This window comes from Coffea arabica, chromosome 4c (assembly GCF_036785885.1).
Source record: "Coffea arabica cultivar ET-39 chromosome 4c, Coffea Arabica ET-39 HiFi, whole genome shotgun sequence".
In the NCBI taxonomy this organism is placed as follows: Eukaryota; Viridiplantae; Streptophyta; class Magnoliopsida; order Gentianales; family Rubiaceae; genus Coffea; species Coffea arabica.
The window spans coordinates 49,921,869-49,943,041 of NC_092316.1; the positions used below are offsets into that span (position 1 = coordinate 49,921,869).

Sequence of the window (21,173 nt, forward strand, 5' to 3'; positions counted from 1 at the left end):
TTGTAAACTTGGGAAAGATAGCGAATGTTGTAAATTTATATGGTCTTTTCGGTTGCTTCCCCTTTTAATTTCCTCAATTTGTTCCCTTTGTCCATACAAGGGAAGAAAACAAATAGTACTCGTATTTCATTTTAAGTACAATGGATGAAGGTGGCAATGCGGTGGATCCCAAATAAGCGAATAGTCCTTTTCTTCATTGAAGGATGGAATGTTAAAGTTAATTGCACTAAGTTGCCCCGTAAATTCGATGTGATTTAGATTGGATCCTTAAAATACATTGAGGGGTTCTGATTGTGCCTGACCTTATTTCCAATTTTTTCCCATTCAACTTCTCGTTGGCAAGCTTCTCTTATCATTTTGTAGTTTATTTTTCTTTTATTTTTTATGAGTAAATTTTATGTACACTGTCAGTATATAAACTGCCACGATTGGATAGATGACACATGAATAAAATTTGAATTTAAATTCAAATTTTGCACATGTGTCATATATCTAATGGTGATAGTGTATACACTGACAGTATATATAAGATTAATCCATTTTTTATAGGTCAAATTAAGATCTAAGTTTAAAAAAAAAAATTTAAGATCTAAGTTCCAAAATATTCCTTTTTTTTTTGGGGTTCAAACTAAAAGAACATGTCACAAAATTTAGTAAATTATTACTACTATTCAAGGTACTCCAATCTCAAATCATGACGGTCAATTGAAGGGATTGAATGCAAATATAACAACTGATATAATTGTGCCCATATGCATATCCTAAACATTTTTAAATTCCGAGGAAATATTTTTGGTTACTGATCCTTCTACGTATTATGCTTGTTTGCCAACTATTCTATGATTTTTCCAAGGCAAGTTTTGTGATTTATTGCTGCACCCAAAAAAAGAAAAGGTAATTGGTCTCTACACACATTCAAATGCATGACGGTTTTTTAAGTGGTGGAATTCCATTTTTAAGTGCATTTTTCCAAAGCAAAAAATTTGATCTTCTACTCATGGGTATGATTGCAATTAATTGCTAGTTGGTTTATGGGCATTAATATTTTCTCGATAAACGGTTAGCCTATGGTTTGTTAAGGGTAGGAAAGTACAAAATAATAATAATAATAATAAATGTTAGGGAGGTGGAAGCAAATCATACCAAACTTAAAAGGGGGCTTGGTGCATTTAATCCAATATTAAGTTTTTAATTACAACTGTACATGGTAATCCTAATCCAATATCCCTACAAAAAAAAATCCTAATCCAATATTAAATTTTTAATTCTAATTTATGGTATGTTTCTTGCTTAGACTAATTTCCTTTTTTCCTGCTCCATTGTTAATCATTAGTCAATTTGATCACCTAACGGTAATTTCTTACTGGTTTTGAATCCACCAAACAACAATGCCACCAACAACTTGTGGTTGGCTACATTATTGGAAGACATCGAAAATTTGAAAGTATTGTTTCAATTGTGTTTCTTTTGTTTAGTTGGAGAAGATAAAAAAAATATAAATTTAGCAACAGAATCAGCAATTATGCTTCAGGCATATGTCAAGATGAGGAAGTGATTAATCCTCAATGTCATTGAACACCGTTGTATAATTTTGATCGAGTGTTTGCTCGCCACCATAAAGTTTCATTATAATCAATACAAATCTCTTAACGTTTTGGGAGAGAAAAAAAAAAAAAAAAAAAGAAGTAATCCTTTAGCACTCTTCTAATGGCTCAAGCGCATTGCTTTTGGTTCATATTGGGTTATTTTATTAGATTTTACATGAACTTTATTCTTTAACTCGGAATTGTGATCCACCAGTTAAACATTGAGTAACAGCAACAAGTCCCAGAGAGGTGGAATTCATTCCTTTTTCATTAGCAAGTAGTCTTTGTAATTCGTAGGTTAATGTTGGATAATTTCTTGCAAAACGAGGGAGAAGTGTAATTTCTTGCATCTATCTTTTTTTTTTCGGAGATGATAATAGTTGTATAACCTAATCTATTCTACACTAAGGGGGAGGGGCAGACCTAAGGAGGCCCAGGGATAACCCGAAGGGAACTGAACCACCACCGAATCAAACGGATGCACAACATACCCGTCTGAATTTTTTTTTAAGTAAACCATTTAAATGTGACATTTTGATGAACCCTTGCCTCCCACCTAGGCATGGCCACGGTTCCAGAACCAACGGTTCTGGTTCTAGAACCGCCGGTTCTGGTTCTTCAAAGAGGTAGAACCAGAACCGCACCATATAAGATGGTTCTGGTTCTGGTTCCAGAACCGGCGGTTCTGGTTCTTCAAAGAGGTAGAACCAGAACCGCATAGTTCTGATTTCTATTCCTTATGGTTCCGGTTCCGGTTCCGGTTCCGTATGGTTGTTTCTTTCTTCCGTTGAGAGCCCGAGGACCTCTGTGCAAGTCAGGAGCCCCCGAGAGCAAAAATTGAAGAAGCTCCTTTTTTCTCTTCGAATACAAGCTTTTTCTTCCGAGCCCTTCTTTGCAATTTTTTCCTCTTGGATCCGTTGAGAGCTTGGTCAAAAGGTTGTGGTGGATCATGATGATCATCATGATGTCTCTACTTTTATTATTTTTTATATTAATTATTTTTAATTTTTTTAACGGTTCTAGAACCGGCGGTTCTGGTTCTGGTTCTATTTTTTAGAGAACCAGAACCGGAACCTTTATCCAAGGTTCTATTACGGTTCTGGTTCCACGGTTCTGGTTCCGGTTCTGGTCCGGTTCCAAACGGTCCGGTTCCGGTCCGGTTCCCGGTTCCAAATGGAACCATGGCCATGCCTACTCCCACCCCACCAAGCTGGGAGGCTGGTGGCCACCAGCCTTTGATTTCTTGCATCTATCAGTGAAGAGATTATGCTGGAATGGCGAGCCCTATGGTCATTTGACTGTTTTATCTGGTTTACACGGTAGTTAGATTGGCATTTTGCAATTGCTACAGGGACACCGCCGGACTCAAACCAATTCTTTCTAAGCACAAGGATTTTTTTTTTTTTTTTTATCTTTTCTATTTCGGGGTACAAAACTAGACCATTTTTCTTTTATATTGAGATGGAGTATCAAAACTATTACAAGAAATACTAAACTCAATTACATACTATTGTCCAAATTCGTATATTGTAACAGAAATGGTAGAGAAACGAACAGAAATCTAAATATAGAAAGGAAAAGAAGAAGAAAACAAAAGCTTTGAAGACATATTCTGTAAGGAGGGTTGAATTGAGTGATAAGGAGGGAGAAATTATAAGTAAGAGATTTTGGATTTAAAACCTTTCATTTACCAAAAAAAAAAGTTAAAAAAAAGGACATATTTTGCATGCAACTATAAAGCAAACCAAGTAAACTCACCAAAATAACCATCTGCAAGCTAATTTTGATCTAATTACTAAAACTGGATTTTTCAGGTACTACAATAATGCTAATTTCAAAAGCCAAAATAAGATATATGGGCCAAAATTTGCGAAGACAGCAGTTTAGCTAGATGGGAAGAAGAAATACAGTGTGTATTGATCCTTCAACCACCACCAAAGTATTTATGCCCCGTCCAAGAAGTTTATCAAATGGGAACGCACGCATGAGATGGCCTTAGTTTCTTGACTTGCCACCCCTTCCACGGTAATGGCCACGTCCTCCTCTTCCACAGCCACCAGCTTTACCACCACGGCCTCCACCCAATACCTTGTTGACATCATGCTTAACCTGCATGTTCTCTGGCAAAGGAAGTATGTGATCAACACACTTCCTGAAGCTAAAGTCATCCACAGAATCATCCTCCCTTGTTAGGAAGAAACATCGACTTTTGAACTTTGGATGGTATCGGACTTGGAAGGCACGGATCCCATTACCAATCTTTTTATCTGGCTCCAAATGACCCTTCTTGATCAACTCTAGCAACATCACATGCTCATACTGTAGAATACAGAACAATTAAGCATGCGCAGGATATTTCAGAGAAACAGATTCATCAAAGATAAAATTCTTTTCCATGCATCATGAACACCTTCAAAATCGCTAACGCCTTTTCATCTAGACACAAGATAACCTTAAGTAGCTCAAAAATTAAAGAATACAGAAAAGAAGAGCAACAAAGTTCTCGCTCAAAACTTAAAAATCAACAGATCATGCAACCCTTTCTCACTAAAATCCACGAGCATGGTATACAGCTCATTGCGCCTCACAGTTTTTTATAATCTAAACCAATTAAGAAGCTCAATTGCATGCAGTATGCCATAGACATGACATAAGACAAGCATGAAAAAGGATCAGCCTATGATCTAAATCCGCAGCTTCAAAAGGATGTATTGCCCAAAAAAATATACAAGTCAACAAACCTACAATACACAATAAAAAATTTGAAAAAACAGACAATTAAATCCAACCAAAAGATCACCATCAGCGGCAATGGGGAAGGTTTAGCACATCAGTCACTTAAAGCAAATAGGCCCACATGGATGTTATCAATTTTGGCTAGTAAGACAGATGCAAGTAATTATAATACCAGACGAACAACATCAAACTTTCACCAATAAAAGTTCTTGAATGCATACCATCAATTCCAAATTCAAATTGTTTTTGAATAACAAGCGAAACAGAAAACCATACAGCGTATAGGTTTTTCCACCATATTCGACCTCTCTATTCCATGATCCAGTATCACCAAACTAAAGAACAATCCCCTGAAAATACCACTTGAGACTTTTTGCTTTGCTATCTTAACTTCAACAAAATTTCGCAATCACCAAATAATTCACAACCACCAAATAATTCACAACAGACCCAACATTCACTAAGCACCTGCTCATATACACCAAACTGCAACAAATTCGAGCTTGTCAGGATTAACTTAGCTCAATCCTACCTTCCACAGTATGATTATTCTTCCCTCCAAAAGTTCGTCTAAATGTAATAGTAATTCCTCCCATCAAACCTATTTCTTTCAACTCTTCTCATGAATAAGCATTTTAGCAAAACTAACATTTTCTTCTAATCAAAAAGAAAACAATCGTTCAAAACATGCTACACACGTTCAACTACTAATGAAAGAATGGGATGCATAAACAGATTACCCTTTAGACTTAATAACAGAAACACTCAATAAAAATCTAAACTTTGACTAATAATTCAAGAATCCCAGAAGAATAAATAGAAAAGAAAAGAAAAATAAAATCAGCTTAAATCGATTCTACCTTATTGACATTCACATTAGGTGTCCAGAAATGCAGAAACTTGTAAAAGTAATCAAACATCTCCACAGACGATTCAAAGCTCTTCGGACCCAATTCGACGGGACCCGATTTAAGTTCCGGCGTTGAACCCAACTTAGGTTCCGGCTCCGGCTCGGAACACGACTTAGGCTCGGCGTCAGCCGTTTTCTCAAGCCGCTCCTCTTCTACGGACTTATCATCAGCCTTCAATTTCTTGACATCTTCGCTGTTCTCTCCCTCCTCGTCAGCTTCATCTCTGACGCGCTTTAAGCCGCCGGCGCCGCCGACCGCCGCGTCGTCATCTTGGGCTTCAGCTATTTCCATGTCTTGAGTGGACGATTCCTTCACCTCACCGTCGGCTAGGGTTTCTGGGGTTTGCTTTTGCTCTGTTTCCGCCATAGTTTCGGGAGTTAAAAGAGGAGGGAGCGTTTGGAGGAAAAGGAGCTTGAAGAACCCTACAAATTTAAGGGGGTTTTTTTTTTTTGCTTTTTATATTTTAACTCGGTTAATTTTAAATTAAACTACCTCCCAAGCATATTCTCGACTTAGGAGCATTATTTCTTAAAAAAAAAAATCTTTAATTTTCCTATACTTTTACTAATCAACTTTTTGTCTCATAAATGACATGATAAAAAGTTTTATAATATTAAAAATAAAAGTCATTACAAAATAATTTTAATCTAAAAATATTCAATATTGATCTAGACTTTATTGTATTGCTGGCCATTATATTGTGTAAATGTTTTTAATATGTTTTTATAACACAATCTGACATAGGACAACTGCAAGACTAAAATTACATTAGAAATCACGCAAATTAGGAGATACTAGATACTACGGCTTGTCTCAATTTAAGCATTGAAGGTTTTTCCTTGCATCTGAAAATCCAACATTATAATTTATAACTATTATTCTAAACTTAGAGATACTAGAAAGTCTAAAATTTTAAATTTCATTGTTTGATGGGATTAGTTATAATCCATTATTTTAAATTTTTAAATTTAGATTTTATGTATTAAAATAAATAAAAAATTAAAAAAAAGAATGAAAAGTTTGAAAGTTATTGAGAAAGCCTATAATTATATATATATTAGGCTTAGTTTAAGTTTACAAGAGAAAGAGAGAGAGAGAGAGAAAAATAAATTTGAAGGTGATCCCTTAGCATATAGGTATCCAGCAAAAAATTCAGTCGAATATTGCTATTTGGATCGTAGGTATCAATATATGCACAATGGCCTAGAAATTTTGGGAATCTCCTTTCTAGGCCTGACAGATAGGCTCATAATTTTTTTTTTCAAAAACACAGTAGGCATGGCACGACGCCCCAAAGAGCAGGAGTGTCAATAGGGCCGAGCCAGTCCGAATCGATTCATTTGGCTCGATAAAAAGTCCAATAAACCTACAATATCAATGAGTCGAGCTAAGTTTGGACCTCAAAACTAGGCTCACATTAACTACGGGCCGAGCTTGGATTTTATTAGACTCAGACTCGATAGGCCCGGCCCTATATATAATGTAATATAGATAATATTTATAATATGTATATTTTGATAATATAATTATATATATAGGTATTATATATAATATTTATGTTTTGGTATTATATTATATACAATTAATCAATTCTATAAATATTACATAATATTTGGTAATTAAAACCAACTATACAATTAATAAAGTCTTTTTGTCTCATTGACTAATTTCTATTCATTCAAGAAGAGTCTGACTCTTTATTGAAGAGTCTTCGGAACCTAATAAATCCTTTTGTCTTATTGCCTTCGCTGAAGAGTCTTTAGTCTTCGAGAAGAGAACCCAAAGGCCAAAGCTCGATCTTCACACTCACAGCTCACAAGGAACAAATAGTCAAAGCTCCACAAGACCACCGAATCGATCAAAGCGATTCTTCATTGGTTTTCATTTCTTCAAAGAATCAAAATCGCAAGTGAGAGTTCTCCAAAGTCCAACAGCCAGCCGAAGCACTTTGTTTGGTTACCCTTGATTTCTATCACGACCAGCCACTTCACCAAATATCAACAATTTTCGGACTCTCCGTGCCTCCACTGACCACCTCGCAGGCTCGCACTTCGGATTCTCCAATTGCAACTTTCAATCTCTTTGTCTCCAAAACCAGAGGCAAGGTAATTTTTAATTTTGGTCTCCAAATTCTTTATCTGTCCGATCCAATTTGTTTTCCCCTTTTTTGTTTAGAGTTTATTTTTATTATTTTTTATGGCACTTATAAACTGCACCTTGGTTTTTATTTTTTTATTTTTTGTGATTTAATTATAGATGTCAAATCTTTGGGTCATGTAATGGTATAATATATCTTGGTTTACTATCGGGATTGCCTTTTAGCTCTAGAGAGATATTTTAGCCATTTCTGTTTCTTCAATTGCATTTGAGAGTGCTTTCAGCACAGGGGGACATGTTTTGAACAAGTTTCGTAGCTCGTTGTTACCCTCCACTATTGAAGCATTAATTTGTGCTCAAGATTGGATTAAAGATGCACCTAAGGAAATTAATTTTGAATAAGAATTTGATCCTAATTTTTTTGGTTAGTAACAATATTTAAAAATTTTCATTAATTATTTGATTGCTTGTTGATATTTAGACTAACAAGCAGTGTTTAACTGTTTATTCTACCAGCTCCTCCTCCGTCCAAGAGTTAAAATCAACTTCTCTACCAGGTTTTTTGAAAGCCAATATTAGTAAAGCATATCTAAAACTCTTAACTTTTTTTATTCGTTGAGTAAATTTTTATATTGACATAATATTAATTGATTTCTTTTTGTGTTGGCATGTTTGGATTCAAGTCACAAGACTATGAAAAAGTTCTAATATTTGAAAATATATTGGCTTATGACAATGTGTTTTATTATTATTTTTAATGTACTTTGAACCAATTAGACATAAATATTGTTGGAAAATTTCTTGGTTTATGTACCTTTTAAGAATTATTACTCATTCATGTTTAGTTTTAATATTGCAATTCTGTGAATGTTAAATCAGTTTTACAACTTAATAATTATAGTAATTATATTAAGAAAATTGAATAATAAGTGAGTTTGGGCTAAACCCGATTAAGACTCACAACCCGAATATTATGTGAGTTGAGTATGAGTTTCACATTTATTAACCCGAAACTCATAGCCTGAAACCCGAAGGTGTTATAAATTAAATGAACTGAGTTTGGGCTTATAAAAATCCGGCTTATTAGTCTCGATTGACAGGCCTACCAAAGAGACAGAGTGCTTTTTTTAAAAAAACTTTTTGTTGGGTCAGAGAGATATAAAAAACAAAAAATGTGACCGTTGCTTATAGGCGTTGGATCAAAGGCTATAAGCAACCCACTTCACTTATATATTCATGTGGGAGCAACTTTTGGAGCGCAACTTCAATCATTTTTCCCTCATTCTCTCTCTAAATGCCATTTCTCATCCTTCTCTCTAAATAGCACTGAAGTCCACACCTCCTATATCTCTCTAAACAAGCGTCTGTATTCATCTCTCTAAATGAGCCTCTATATTCTTTGTCCGAGCTTGTAAAATCTAAATGGAGCCTTCATACTCTTAGTCTAAAGTTGTAAAATCTAAACGAAGCCTCCATATTCTCTACCTGAGCTTTGTGTAGTTTGAAGCTGTAAAATTTGAACAGAGATAGAGGGCCCTACAATTGGATGAGTAAACTGCAATTGATTCGAACAGTCATTAATTTAATAGATATAGAGGTATAAGTAAATCTATAGCCGCTTTAATTGATTTAATCGTTTAATATGAGTATGGTATACCAAATAACGACTTGTAAGAGTGCATTCACTGTGTATGCGTTCTATGAACAATTCTTAGTTTCTATGAACATGTTACTAATTTTTTACATAATTGCATTTTATATAAAATTTTAAATAGATAAATCACAATTCATGTAGCAATTTTTTGTCTTTGAGACAATTACGGTTGATTTAATATATAAGTAAGTTATTAATAACTATATTAACAAAATTAAAATTGATAAATCATAATAAATCCTTTAACAATAAACCGTAAACCCATAATTTGCTAAAAATTAATATTAACAAAATATCATAACTTAAGTTTGCTAAAATTTAGTAAACCCAAAACCCTAATCCTTCAACAAACCCTAAATCTTTTAACAAACCCCAATTCTTTTTTCAAAAAATTGTGTAAACCAGGTTTAAAAAAAAAAAGCTGTCTGGCCTGTCATGCAGCCTATATGTCTGTCATTATTTTCTGGTAGGGCGCAACGGCCAAGTTGATTTTTTTAAAATGTCTGGGCCTGTCTGTCAGACCATGGCCTAATTTTCTGGGCCATAGCGTCTACGTGGCGTGACAACCTGCTGTGTTTTTTTAAAAAAAGTTCGGGCCTATCTGTCACGCCATGACAGAAAATTCTTAATTTTTTGGAAACAAATGTTGTTTGGTACAATGAGCATATATTGCTACTTGCGGTCCAAACAGCAATATTTAACCGAATTTTTTGTTGAATACCTATATTCTAAGGAATCTCCCCAATTTATGTCAATTGTTTTTTTGGTTGGTTTTTCTCTCTTACTTAAATATTCAATTGCGATGTGAGACCATAGACATAGGGTTGCATTTGATAAAATTGAAGTTTGAAAACTGAAATCTAAAATCTAAAGTCTAAATCTATTAAATAATTGAATTGTTAAGTAGTAATCTAGCATATTTGAGTGTGTACCTCATTAAATAATAAATAAATAGCTTATTACTTATTTTTAAGAAGAAGTTTTGCCTAAAAATTCAGTACCACTTAACTAATTTAGATGTTCAATTTTTTATTATCAAACGTGTTTGAATACATTGACATATGAATCCATTAATTTTAGGTACTAAATTGAGTTATCAAACAGGGTCACAATTAATCCCGATACAAAGTATTGTAGTTCTGGTAGGAAAACACCATACAAACATACATAGATCTAAATTATAGTTGCCTAAGCTAATTAATTAGGATAAAATTGATCTATTTAAAATTTGTATAGAAGATTTATCTTAATTCATAATGCATAATATAATATAGAGTAGTACTTAGGTTACAACATTATAAGTGTCTCTCTCTAAAACTTTTTTCTCTCCCTCCTCTCTAGAATTCTTCTAGTCAAGATCTTCTTCATTTCTCCCATGGAAGAGAGACCAAATCTAGTCTTTCCCCATGGGAAAAAGTACTCTTTATAGTTTTTAGTTTTGTTTAATTGAATAAATTCTTTTCTAGGATTTTGTATGAGAGATTCTCCTCCTCCTAAGATCTCCTAGTGAGAGTTTCTTCTCTTTTAGATTGTTCTAGTGAGAATTTTATTCTTTTCTAAGTTTTTTTCTTGTAATAGTTTTTTACATTTTTATCTTTGTGAAAATTGAGATTTTGTAGATCTAGAATCTAGTTTCTCAGATCTATAATTTCTCCATTATTGTCAAATATAAATTTTTCTTTGCACGTGAACTGGTTTTAATCAAATATGATTGTCAGTAGATATGCAATGATGCATTGGACTACCCTGATTCATTCGGATAGAAGATATATAGGAGCATCGATGTTATCTTTATTTGTATTATTTTCTTAGATCTGCTATATCTATTGATTTCAGATCTATATGCATCTGTGTCATATTTGTTTGATATATTTTCTGCAATTAGTGCAAATTTGTTTGAATGAAATAATCTTTTCTATTAAAAAAAGATAATAGACTCTGTAATCTTGCTATAGTAACTGAATGAAAAAGATAATAGACGCTGAATGAAAATGATCTTTTCTATTTGTTTGAATTAAGATTATAGTCACCTGCTATAGTAAGTGCATTTTGAAACTCTATATATTACAAAAATCGTTCCCTTTCTGGTTTTTTATTTATAATAAAATCCCTTTCTTTTTGGCACTCCAAATCTTTCTCATCTTATCCACACCATTCACTGTCCACAATCTATATCCTCTTGCATTCAACTTTGCCCTTCTTCCCAAGTTACATCTCTCTCTATCTGACTAATTTAATCTTGATAAATCATATACAGCGATTAGTTGCAAAAGACTTACTGTTTGAAAAAAAGGGTTGACAAAGAGAATTATAAATTGCTATTGCTTGGTAACCTCCATCTGAATCCAAAAACTATGTCACATGTTGATGCAATATTGGGAGAGAAATTCCTATCAATCCATAAAATTTTGGTCTTTGTCTCAAATCTCCAATAACTGAAGACATCCACCATTCACCACAAATCAATATCAAATCACAGATTAATGACAATGATTTCTCTTACCGTTTCAATGTTCAAATTAATTTCATATGCACAAAGAGTATAAGAATGCTACTCTTAATTATTAAAGTCCCACATTTAATCATTTGAAAATGAAAACAAAAAAGAATGAGGGGACGGAAGTAGGTAGTGGGATGAGAGAGAAGAAATACATGCAGAGAAAGGATTGAAGAAGATAAAGAAAAAATGAGGGAGGCAGATAAAGCTTATGGATAAGAGATAGCGATTTCTACTAAAACATTAGAAAGTTGGGATTTGGAAATTAGCAAGAGGGGAGGGAAAAAATTAGTTTTTGATAAGATTAAACATTAACCAGATTAACATGTTACTAGTTTGCTTAGAAATCATTATATGGTTTAGATTTGTCCGTAATTTTGAAGAAAGTTACAAACAGTGATATAGATTTGAAAAATGAGTAGATGACAGTCCATAACTCGAAACCAAGTTACAAACACCATCCAAACGTACATCATAATCGATGGGAAAGGAATACCAATTTGTCGAACTCAGCTATGGTGCAAAGTTGACTTAGCTTTGTATGGTAGGAAGAACGAAAGGGATGAGAACAACACATGAGCATGGGCCAGGCAAAGGACAACTAAGGGAAATAGCTACCAAAGACCGGGCTGAAAGAGTTCTAAACATGGGACCCACTGTATTATATGGACTGTATTATTGTAAATGAACATGCACCCTTAGACAAGTTGTGGGCATGATCTATGAACCCCAAAATGGGGGATATATGGGGTAGACATCAAACTACAAATTGGCGCGAAAAGAAGTAAAAAATAGTGGAAAGAGTAGAAACAATAGGATCGAATTTGTTAAAAAAAAAGAATCAAAATTATATATATAAATCATACGTATGATCACAAATCAAGATTATTAAGCGATAAATGTTTACTCTTTCTTTAAAGAGTTATGCTGATTTAATTGTTAGTTGATGCAAATCAGTGAATATATACATAATTGACATAGTTGCTTTTCAACAGGAATCAAAATTTTAGACGAGTAAATGTAAACATAATTAACACATTATTTGAAGAAATCAACATTTGTGGTTGTGGACAAGTGATCATAATCATAATTAATATAGTGAATTTGATTCACAAACATAATTATATAGTTGACATAATGACTTTTAAGCTAGTATTGAAAATCAATTTGGAGTCTAATTTACACCTTGCAATAGCAATTGTCCAATTCCAATTTAATTAAGACTATTACAATTGTTTGATCTCTATTGTAAACAAAATTAAACTTATATTCGTTACTTATCATCGGTTTTAATCTCAACTTCTGATTGAGTGACAACATCTCACTTTAACAGATGTATTGAACACATCCAATCTCTCTTCCGATTTCAAGTTCACTATATCAATTACGTTTATCATTAGTCATATCTAATTTTGGCTCATATTGAAAAGAACAATTTATGTTCTCCCTCAAACATATATTCAAGTCCTCTATGTCAATTATGTTTATAATTAGGCACCGACAAATTTAGTTTTATTTTTAAAACAAAATTTTCAATTATGTTTGTGGTTACTCATTTACAATATCAATTATGATTTCAAAGCTATGAAATGAATTGTGATTGCCATATATCTTGTACAATCATAATTATAGGAGTACAATGCTAATTATAATTAGAGAGTTTTTGGTGTCCAATTTAATATTGCTAATTATAGGAGTATGATACTAATTATAATTTCACCAACAAGTGCAAAGGCACCCGTCTAGTTTAGTGGTAGTTCGTTCAACCCTCTCCGAGTTCCCCATTGACCCCTTTGGGTCCATCTCTTCCCCTTAATGTAGAGTCGGAGTAGATGTGGAATAAAATTTATTACGTCTGAAAAAAAATTAACCTAGTTTCATTGTATGTTAGGCATCTTGGAAACATTATGAGGTGGTGCTCATATTTGGGTTAATCATTCAAATATTGAAAATTGAAATGAATGTAATCACACAAAACTCTAGAAATATATAGCTTTGGACAACCCAAAAACATATATGAATATAAGTAAATGTAATTTAGAAGTGCAATAAATTTTGGCTGATGGTGCAATGGTAAAATGTAATGTCAAGACCAAAAGGCATTATGAATGAATTTCTTAAATGGGGATGAGGAGTGGATATGGAGATAATTATGCCAATTATAAAGTAGTTAGTAAATGGTGTAATAAATAAAATTGTGTAATGTATTGTTCAAAAAGTTTAAAGTCATCCTATCTCCATTTGAAAATATGCACGATAAAGTAAACATGAATGAATGATAAATAAATTTGGTTAGAGGGCAAAAAGATGAAAATTTATGTGCAAAGAAAAGTCCGAAATAATGATTGTCCCAAAATGGGGTAGAATTGGCTACTTGTCTATATTAAAGCTAGTAGTAAATAAATTATTAAAGACCATGTGTTAATGAAAGAGTAAAAAAGCCCAACAATTAGGTACAATGACATTGAATCCCCGTTATAAATTGTAGTTGTTACTAGGAAGAAGGCAAGTGTGGGGGGGGGGCTATCAATGTGAGATCAACACTAGTAGTGAAGGGTTGGCAACGAAATCAGTGAACGTACCATGGAACAGTCTAAAGAAAGGTAACAAGCAAATGCCTTTTTTTTGTGCCTCCACACTTTGTTTTTGTAACATAGTGCAGAGTTTTGTTTTTTTAATTTAGTATTTGAATCTAATTAGAAGAAGTTAGTATATTTTGAAAATTGGAGCAATGGGTTAAGTGAAATCCAATTTTGCATGATATATAAAATAATAGCGTGCTTAGTTGCTCTTAAAATTTTTTTTTTTGTGCATTCTCTAGTTCTTGTATATATCTCTAGTTCTTGTATGTAACATGAGCCAGAGAATTTAGAATTTGAAATTGACTAAGCACATTAAATAAATTCTGGTAGTAGGTATATTATTTTGTTATTTTCTATGATATATAAAATAATATTGGGCTTACTTCGGCTTTGGAGGATTGAAGTAGTATGGTAATGGGTTAGAAAAGTAAGGAAAAATAACCTCCTAGTAATTATTTGGATAACCAGAAAATTTATTTTTGACTAACATTGAGCATACATGTGCTCCAACAAAGAAGACATCACAACCTAAAATATCACTATTTTATTTTGGTTTAGAGTTTGAGATCAACATTCCAAAAGCAATGGAGGCGGATGATCCCAAAAGAAAGAGACTCATTAAGTATTATCAGCAAAATTTTTTGATATGGGATACCAACCTTGTGTTACCATCAAAATACTACCACATTGAAGGTAATGACTTGTCTATCCGAGGAGAGCAGTTGGGTGAGACTGGTGATCAACAAGGCAACGATGTATCCATCAGCCATGCAACCCTGGACGATAATGATGTGATGTCCATGACGTTTGACACTGTGAAAGAAATAGAGATATTATATCTATTATTTGCTAGGGCAATGGGTTTCAGTGTTCGAAAGGGCTATAAATTTGTAAATGACAATGGAAGGGTGCGTTATAGACAATGGGTATGCAGTCGAGAAGGTCGGAGAGATCTAAAACACGTGAATAGAGAGGACTGACGAAGAGAACCTCGGCCAGATACTAGAGTTGACTATCAAGCAACTCTCAAGATAAGATATGCACTCGAAGAAGATAAATATGTTGTTAGCGAATTTGTGAGGCTCCATACCAACAAATTAGCATGCCCAAGTACCATGAAATTCTTAAAGTGTCACCGTAAGGTCTCTGATGCTAACTATGCCCAGGCACACACACTATGTCGCGTGGGCATGAAAAACAGCCAAATTATGAAACTGTGTAGTGGATATCAATATGTTCTATTCACTATGAAAGATCTATATAATAGAATGAATGGGGGTCGGATAGAGGAAATTGCAGATGGGGATGCGAAGGGTGTAGTTGCATATCTATTTGCAAAGAAGGATGCTGACTCTGAAGTATACTTTAACTTTACAATTACCTGCAATGGCCGATTGGGAAGGTTGTTTTGGTCGAATTCTCGCTCTAAGGAAGACTACAAATATTATGGTGATATCGTAGTTTTTTATAGTATTTACAACACAAATAGATATGCGTATCCACTGGTTGTGATATATGGCATTAATAATCACTTTTGCATGTTCATTTTTGCATGCCCTACTGTTTCTGATGAGAAAGTTAAAACTTATGAATGGATCCTTAACAACTTCCTCGAGACAATAGATGCCAAACAACCATTATCAGTTGTGACAGATGGGGCGTCTCAGATGAGGAAAGCAATCAAGAGGTGCTTCCTGAATGCAAAGCATCGCTTTTGTTCATGGCACATACAACGAAATCTCATCTCAAATATTGCTAATAAGGAGTTCAGGGAAGGGTTCAAAAATTGCATATACAGAAATTGCTCCATTGACCAGTTTGAGACAAAATGGGCCAATTTAATCACCTCATGCAACCTCTAGAATAACGATTAGATTAAGTACATCTACAAAAATAGGAAAAGATAGGCATTAGCATATCTCCGATGAAACTTTTTTAGTGACATGAGGAGCACACAACGTTCAGAGAAGATAAACGATATTTTAAAGATATACCTACACAAAGAGCAAAGACTATTTAAGTCAGTTAGGGCATTTGACCTAGCTATGGCATGGCTTCAATATGAGGAGGCGAGGTTGGACTCAGAGACAAAGCACACCTCCCTCTTACCCACTACTGATATGCATTACTTAGAGCGGCATGTTGCAGAAATCTTCACATGGAGCATATTTATGAAGGTTAGGAAAGAGATGAAGAGTCAAGATGTGTATTTTAGGTACAACATGATGGATAATGGAGTCTAGTGCATCCATTTCATTGCTCATGCCTATTCAAATAAACAATGAAGAGTCCTATATAATCGGGAGTAACAAGTTATGCAGTGTTCGTGTGTACAAATGGAGATGCTATGATGACCATGTTGCCATATGTTTAAGGTCGTGGTCATAGAGAGAATGCAATAACACGATATGCCCATTTGTCAAGCGCATGCAATACAATATGTTTTACGCATTAAAGACATCCAATGGCTATAGACACTTGTTGGATGTCATCCAAAGGGAGATAACTAACATGAGGATTTTATCGCTTGAGCAAAGGTCAGACGTTAGATCATCCTCTCGTCGCCATGTAGTTGGGATTGGTGATCCGCAAGTAACCAGAGAAAAGGAAGACCAAAAGAAGAGAACAAAAGAGAAGCATGTCCATAACTAGTGTGGGAACTGCCGGTAAGATAATAATCTTTAAGCATTTCATTCTTTTTCTTATGTATCTCGATAGATTAACTAGCGTAATTCATTTTATGTCTTATTTTGCAGCTCACAAGAGCGACACAACATGCGAATTTGCCCCTTAGAGCCAAACATGGTGTTCGACGGGTTGCATAAGTTATCTCACCTCATTGGCATGTCACAAGACGGGTTCCATGGCAATTTAAGTCCTACGTGGGTGCAAGGGGGGTTTGAATTGCAATCACAGACAACCTGTGATCTTGGGCAGGTACAGCAAAGTTAAAGCATTCAATTGTTAGGTGTTGACTTATATTTTTCTTATATTTGTATGTTTTATCTTTCTTTTTTACAGACACCATGGGTTGGAGTGGGCCAAGAGTCCCATGATATAGAAGGTCAAGGTACTCAAACGGGTAGAGAGTAGGAGCAAACGGATGAAGATAATGATATTGATATCAATTTTAGTTTGAAATTTCCTACGTGGTGACTACACACTATGTTGATCCATCTAAGAATTTTCATGGCTTTAATAGTGGGTTTTGCTAGTTTGATATAAAGTCATGTAAATTGGAGAATTTCTTACTTTAATTGCATGGCTTTAATGTTGCTTTCATTACATGAATCGTTAGATTTTTTTGGCCTTTTTTTGCTTTAATTTTTCATTATGTTTGAATTTGGGTCTGATTGACAAGCCTTTATGAAGGTTCAGAAGAACTTCATTAAGGCGAAAAATTTTCACCAAAGATTTGAATCCCTGCCTAAATTTTCATATGTGTTGAATTTTTACTGAAAATTAGAATTCCCGCCGAAATTGTCATATATGTTGACCCGTTATGTCTTAATTTATATAAATAAATATAGAAACATAACTTGCCCAATCTCATCGATACGGTTGCTTTGGGATAGTCTCAGATGGCATGACAAATACGAATGCTTTGACAATTGTGAGTGGACGAAGGTAAAAGTAATGGAAACGAACCCAAAAAGAGTGAGCTGCCGTGAACCTTTTTTGCTTCATCAGAAATACATGAAAGACGATGATTTGATACCTGGTCATCAACTGGAAGCATGCCTTCAGTTGCAAATCATGAGTGGCCCTTATAGCAATGTAGCTGTGGGCATTATTGAGAAGTCAAAATTGTTGAGAAATCTGATGCAAATCTTGGCCGATTTTATTATACATGTTCGAAGCAGAATGTGAGTGGTATTTAAATTTGTTTATTTGTAATATATGGTTGAGTATTATTATACATGTCCGAAGTAGAACATAACCGGTATTTAAATTCATTTGTTTGTAATATATGATTGAATATGTGGTTTTTTAATAAAAATAATTTTATAATTTTTCCATGCTGGTTACAGAATCGGTGTAATGGATTTCAAGGGTGGTGTAATGTGTATGTCCAGGCAATTAGACAGTCCACCAGAGAGTCACCTATGTTACATAATACTCCATCAGTTGAAACAACCAACTCCCAGTCAATAGAAGTGGGTCTATCTACCATGAAAGCGGCACTAACTAAACTCCAGACAGATGTAAATGGCTTAAAAGAAACCATTTGAAAGATAAAATGTACTGCAATTTGTTTTGGCATCGTTGTTGTTGTGCTCTTGTTTAAATCCTAGTACTTTAAGCATGATTGCTAATATGTTATTTTGCACTTGATTTGGGTTAATGATTGCTAATATGTTATTTTGTTGTTCCATGTTATTTATTGTAGAAAGTATTTTTTTAGCTGAAACTTAGTTATGAATGAAATGTAATTTCTCAAAAATCTTATTTTCTTTTTTCTGTTAATAATTCGAGAATGACAATCTTATTTTCTTTTTTTGCTTAGAACAAAAGATACTACCTTCTGATTGTTGTTCCATGTTAGTTATTGTAGAAAATATTTTTTAGTTGGAAACTTAGTTATGAATGAAGTGTAATTTCTCAAAAATCTTATTTTCTTTTTTCTGTTAATAATTCCCAAAATGAAAATCTTTTTTTTTTCTGAGAATAAAAGATACTATTTTCTACTTTTATGACTTGGATTTCTGGTGAATTTTGGTGTAATTGGAATCAGTAGTGTCATTGTTCTATGTTAGTTATTGTAGAAAATATTTTTAGTTGAAACTTAGTTATGAATGAATTGCATGGGTATGAAGACTAGTAAAAAATATCTAAAATCCTCAACAAATTGAGATAGCATGGAAGACTTTTTACTTTCGTAACAAATTGAGATGCCATTAAATTAGTATGGGCCCAACAAAAAACCACAACTATAGGCCTGAACCAAAAAAATCCAATGCTATATTCAATCAAAAGGACTAACTTGTGGCCTATCAAATAGCTATACACCAATGGGCTAGATAATAAGATCTATCCAGTAGCAAGCCCAAACAAAAAACTAGTATGAAACCTATGAAATAACATGTCTGATAAAAATGCCCATTCATATATAAATATCAATCCCTAAATTTGTTTGCAAAAAAATTCACATGGTAGAAATTGCATTCTCCAGTCAACAAGAGGCTATTTCATCCATGCCAATAGATGTTTAGGTAAACAGATTCTCCAATCTAGCAAAATCATAGACACACAAGTGGCGAACCTCGTTTGTTGGGTAAAAAAACAGATCAAATACAAAGCCAATGTGATCTGGATTCGATTCAACCTGTGGTTCATTTCACACAGACACTTGGAAATCATACTCACATAGGAAATAATTACGTAAGTAAGATTGCTTAGCACAGACATTGATTCTAAAGTCAGCCTTCATTTCTTCACCGTGTTTCATGAATTTGCATATGTATAAACCGCAGTCATTCCTACAGTAGATAGATTAATGGAGTTAGAGCTGCCAAATAGTTCATTTACATAAAGTAAACGAATGAGTCATGAGTTTGAAATCTACCCATTATCTTGCTTTGGGCACCAATTAGGTCGGGAATATGTGAAGTTTGAAATGTCATAACTATATTGACTCGAAAACTCATATACAATGGCCTCATTTATCATGCCACACTTCTCAAGCGTAGAGTGAATCAATTAGCAAAAAATTGAAATCACACTCACGTGAAACACAAGTCAGCAAAAAATAATAGAGTATGGAACACTCAAGACAATCTTAACTTCCTTCTCTTGAGCTTCATTAACTGCATCACTTTCGGGAGCTAAGTCATATATGAAAATTGTTCACACATTCATGGACAGATCCTCCAAAACTGCAATATATGAGATGATCTTGATAAAGGACGTCAGCGCAAATTGTTCTACCAAGAATGAATTGCTGGTACAGTTTCACTCAATGTTAATGAGTAGGGAAAACTAAATACAAGTTTCACACAATGTTAATAAGCAAACAAAACAAAAAATTATCACATCTACTTGAATGGAAGTTGGAAGATACCAAACACGGTGAGGACCACTAGATATAACACTTCGAGCTCACAGGGTCAACAATGCACAATAGCAGTTAATTACCTCAACATGGATCCATTCATTAGGTCTAAGAGACCGAACTTGTGACCGAGATACCTTTTGGCCCATAACAGAAACAATTGTTGTGTTGTGTTAAAGATTTAACACACCAAATATTGTCAGTTTAGTTTTCTGGCTATAAATTGTACCAAAAAAAAATTAAAACCAATTAGTTTAAAATCACAAAAAAATGTCAACTTAACACTTTTCACCACCTATGATTGAACAGCAGATCAATCAACCTAGAACATGTAGCAACTGTTAACCACAAATCTCCAAAACTGTTGTCTCGCTGCATGTCAAGTCAAACTAATTGGATTAGTTTAGTGAGGCAAGAAGCTCTCGTGTTATCAACATCTTCAAATATTGACTTACAGTTTCAATGGCTGATCAAGAGTGAGGCCTAAGCATCTATCAATGAGTTTCCTCATGTTCAAGTCTTTGCAACAAATGTAATTATTACTCAATATGATGATTTAGAAAATCACAACTCATTAATGCAAATAATACTCCGACAAATGATAATACCTTGTGTTTTTGCTTTTGATCAACGTTCTTCTTCATTAATGTTCTCTTGTCCATTACTCCAGGACTCTTGTGCTTGGAAGCAAGACATTGGCGAGTAATACTTAAAAGTCTGAGTTTTGCAGACCCATTAGATGATACCTCTGAGTCAGCTTTTGGAAGTCTATAAGGCTTTCTAATGCATTTTTTGGTAGGGAATGAGCTATCCTTTCTCTTCTTCACATCTGTAGCTGGTTTATCAGCTATTATCTCGACACTTGCCAGTTTAACTAGAGAAGTTACATCTATTGACGCTTCCTTGTCATCTCCGTATAATGGGATTGGTACCTCATTGCTTTGAGCATCACCAGAAAAATGTTCAATCATCGTAGGAGGTATTCGACAACTTAAAATATTTAATTTTACCTTGTTTCTATAATCACAAGACTTTTTATTATCAAAATTCTCTATTAG

At 33.9% G+C, this 21,173-nt stretch overlaps 1 protein-coding gene and 1 long non-coding RNA gene across 3 annotated transcripts; one reads left to right on the forward strand and one right to left on the reverse strand.

Annotated features, from left to right (window-relative positions):
• Nucleotides 1-3,349: 3,349 nt before the first annotated feature.
• On the reverse strand, nt 3,350-5,679 carry LOC113741223 (uncharacterized). The gene is made up of 2 exons (XM_072046292.1): nt 5,183-5,679; nt 3,350-3,905 (listed from the first exon to the last, which is right to left on the reverse strand). The coding sequence occupies exons 1-2, from the start codon at nt 5,597-5,599 to the stop codon at nt 3,582-3,584; spliced, it is 741 nt and encodes a 246-aa protein (XP_071902393.1). The 5' UTR covers nt 5,600-5,679; the 3' UTR covers nt 3,350-3,581.
• Nucleotides 5,680-6,894: 1,215 nt separating this feature from the next.
• Nucleotides 6,895-17,348, forward strand: LOC140005382 (uncharacterized). 2 transcript variants are annotated; one of them, XR_011813221.1, is made up of 4 exons: nt 6,895-7,338; nt 16,601-16,729; nt 16,820-17,000; nt 17,085-17,348. It is a non-coding gene; the product is annotated as an uncharacterized lncRNA (long non-coding RNA). The 2 variants fall into 2 exon arrangements; XR_011813220.1 differs by having other exon boundaries at nt 16,606-16,729.
• The last annotated feature ends 3,825 nt before the right edge of the window (nt 17,349-21,173 follow it).

Coding starts and splice junctions, on each gene's coding strand:
- LOC113741223 (XM_072046292.1), bottom strand. CDS start 5,599: ATGGCGGAAACAGAGCAAAAGCAAACCCCAGAAACCCTAGCCGACGGT. Junction 3,906..5,182: donor CTAATGTGAATGTCAATAAG/GTAGAATCGATT, acceptor TGTATTCTACAG/TATGAGCATGTGATGTTGCT.